The 1,949-nt window shown below is 45.8% G+C and overlaps 1 protein-coding gene across 1 annotated transcript; it reads left to right on the forward strand.

Annotated features, from left to right (window-relative positions):
* The first annotated feature begins 240 nt into the window (after positions 1–240).
* LOC128303942 (pupal cuticle protein C1B-like) lies at positions 241–943 on the forward strand. Its single transcript, XM_053041045.1, has 2 exons — positions 241–312; positions 395–943. The coding sequence occupies exons 1-2, from the start codon at positions 304–306 to the stop codon at positions 812–814; spliced, it is 429 nt and encodes a 142-aa protein (XP_052897005.1). The 5' UTR covers positions 241–303; the 3' UTR covers positions 815–943.
* Positions 944–1,949: the final 1,006 nt, after the last annotated feature.

Below are 1,949 nucleotides of genomic sequence, written 5' to 3' on the forward strand. Positions count from 1 at the left end.
AGACCAAACATCCAAATTGTACCTCGTGCACCCTTTCACTACGCACTGCAAGTGCGTGTATGACCTGTGGGTCGTAGTGACAAGAATATGCTTAAGGGACAGGCATGAATGTGAGAAACAAAAAAAAACAAACAACACCAGACAAGCATACACTATTCACTTAGTTTTTGCAATGGTCCCTTTGGCCACTATAAAAGCGATATGCATTCTCCTCTTCAGTTATCAGTTTTAGAACAGCGCTCCAAGCTTCCACATCGTTGCTATTTAATTATTTATTCTCTTCATCCCCACAACGCTGCAAAAATGTTCCGAGTAAGTGGGCTTACAAAAAAAAATCAATAGCAAATATCAATAGATAGTGGATTTATTAAATGTTTCTCTTTACTGTGTGTAGTTCGTCGCTCTTCTTGCTGCCATCGCTGTAGCCCAGGCCGCTTACACGTTGAACCCCGCAGGCCCGACCTACGCCGGAATCCACACACCAGCCATCACAAGCCAGCAGTCGAACATCCTGCGCAGCTACGGAAACCTTGGCCAAATTTCGACCTACTCGAAGACCATCGATACCCCGTACTCGTCCGTGAGTAAGTCCGATGTACGAGTGAGCAACCCAGGTGTGGCAGTTGGCCACATTGCCGCCGCGTATCCACATGCCATCGCTCCGGCTTACGCTCACCCCGCATACGCTCATGCGGCGTACGCTGCCCCGGCCATTAAGGCGGCTCCGGCGCTCCTTGGCGTTGCCTATTCTGCTGCCCCGGCTGTTGCTCATATGACCTACAGCAACGGACTGGGTATTAACTATGCTTGGTAAACTTGTAAAATCATGACCATTGCCCCATTACCCAGCGAGATTTTCTTCACCTGCACCATGGACTATTGGAGCGAAATACAATCTAAGTCAACACAGTCAACAATAAATAAAAATGTCTCTTCGAACATGAGCAAATAATAATAACTAAGTATGCTTTGCGTGATCATTAATTGGCGAACACGAAATACATCCTTCGGGTGCGAATAAAAAAGTTTAAACCAATTACTTTTGCTTCGTGCTTCGTGGGAAAAAAGTATTTTAGATGTTTCATATTCGTTGATAGCGCAGACCATTGATGATATCAAAGAGAGAGTTTTCCATTCACCATTTCAACCGGTTCATTGGTGTCATTTTTATAAGCCTGGTCGGCGGGATTTCTAATGCAGCTCATTGGCGTCGTGTAGTTCCATTCTGATAATACTATCCTATATTACTACAACCGTTAAACTCGCCACAGTAGCCAACGCTAGATGGCATTAGAATGAATTAATCTTTTATTTTGTTCCGTTAGAACGACCAGGCCGTATCGACTTTTTTGTTACCACATAGCCGGACAGTCAGACCTTGCTACGGGGGTTTTGGTGCGGATGGGATTTTCCTCGGTCCTGGTGTGAACGGCGCCGGTACCAATACACCACCGGACCATTCATTCATTGTCCAACATAAGCGCCAGAGTAGACGTTTTTAGGACCGAACTAGCCCAAGAGTTCTTATGTTCCCCACAACAACTTATCCTGTCACGATGGAACTGGATGCGGGTCTCGATGCATGTCGGAAACGCACATGAACTCGGGCGGTACTCGTTCTCTCCGGTTCTTGGCGAATCATTTCGCATTGGGCGTACATGCACAGCATATCAATCTGACTGAGTGAAAAGAGACTGATTAGGAAACCGATATTCTGCTTTCCTGCTCCATCCTTAGCTATTTGTTTTTTTTTTCTTAATTCTTGTCTATGCTTGTTTTTGTAGTCCCATTCTTAATAATAGTCGCCTTCGAGGATAGCACCAACATCTCCAAAGAGAGAGGCAGGCTTGGCTGGATTTGCTGGGTGTCTGGGGTTCGTCCAGTCTAGACTTATTTGTTGTTGCAGTGTTGCAGTGTCCAATCAACGGGCCGATCAAGATCGCCATCGC

This window comes from Anopheles moucheti, chromosome 3 (assembly GCF_943734755.1).
Source record: "Anopheles moucheti chromosome 3, idAnoMoucSN_F20_07, whole genome shotgun sequence".
Classification (NCBI taxonomy): domain Eukaryota; kingdom Metazoa; phylum Arthropoda; class Insecta; order Diptera; family Culicidae; genus Anopheles; species Anopheles moucheti.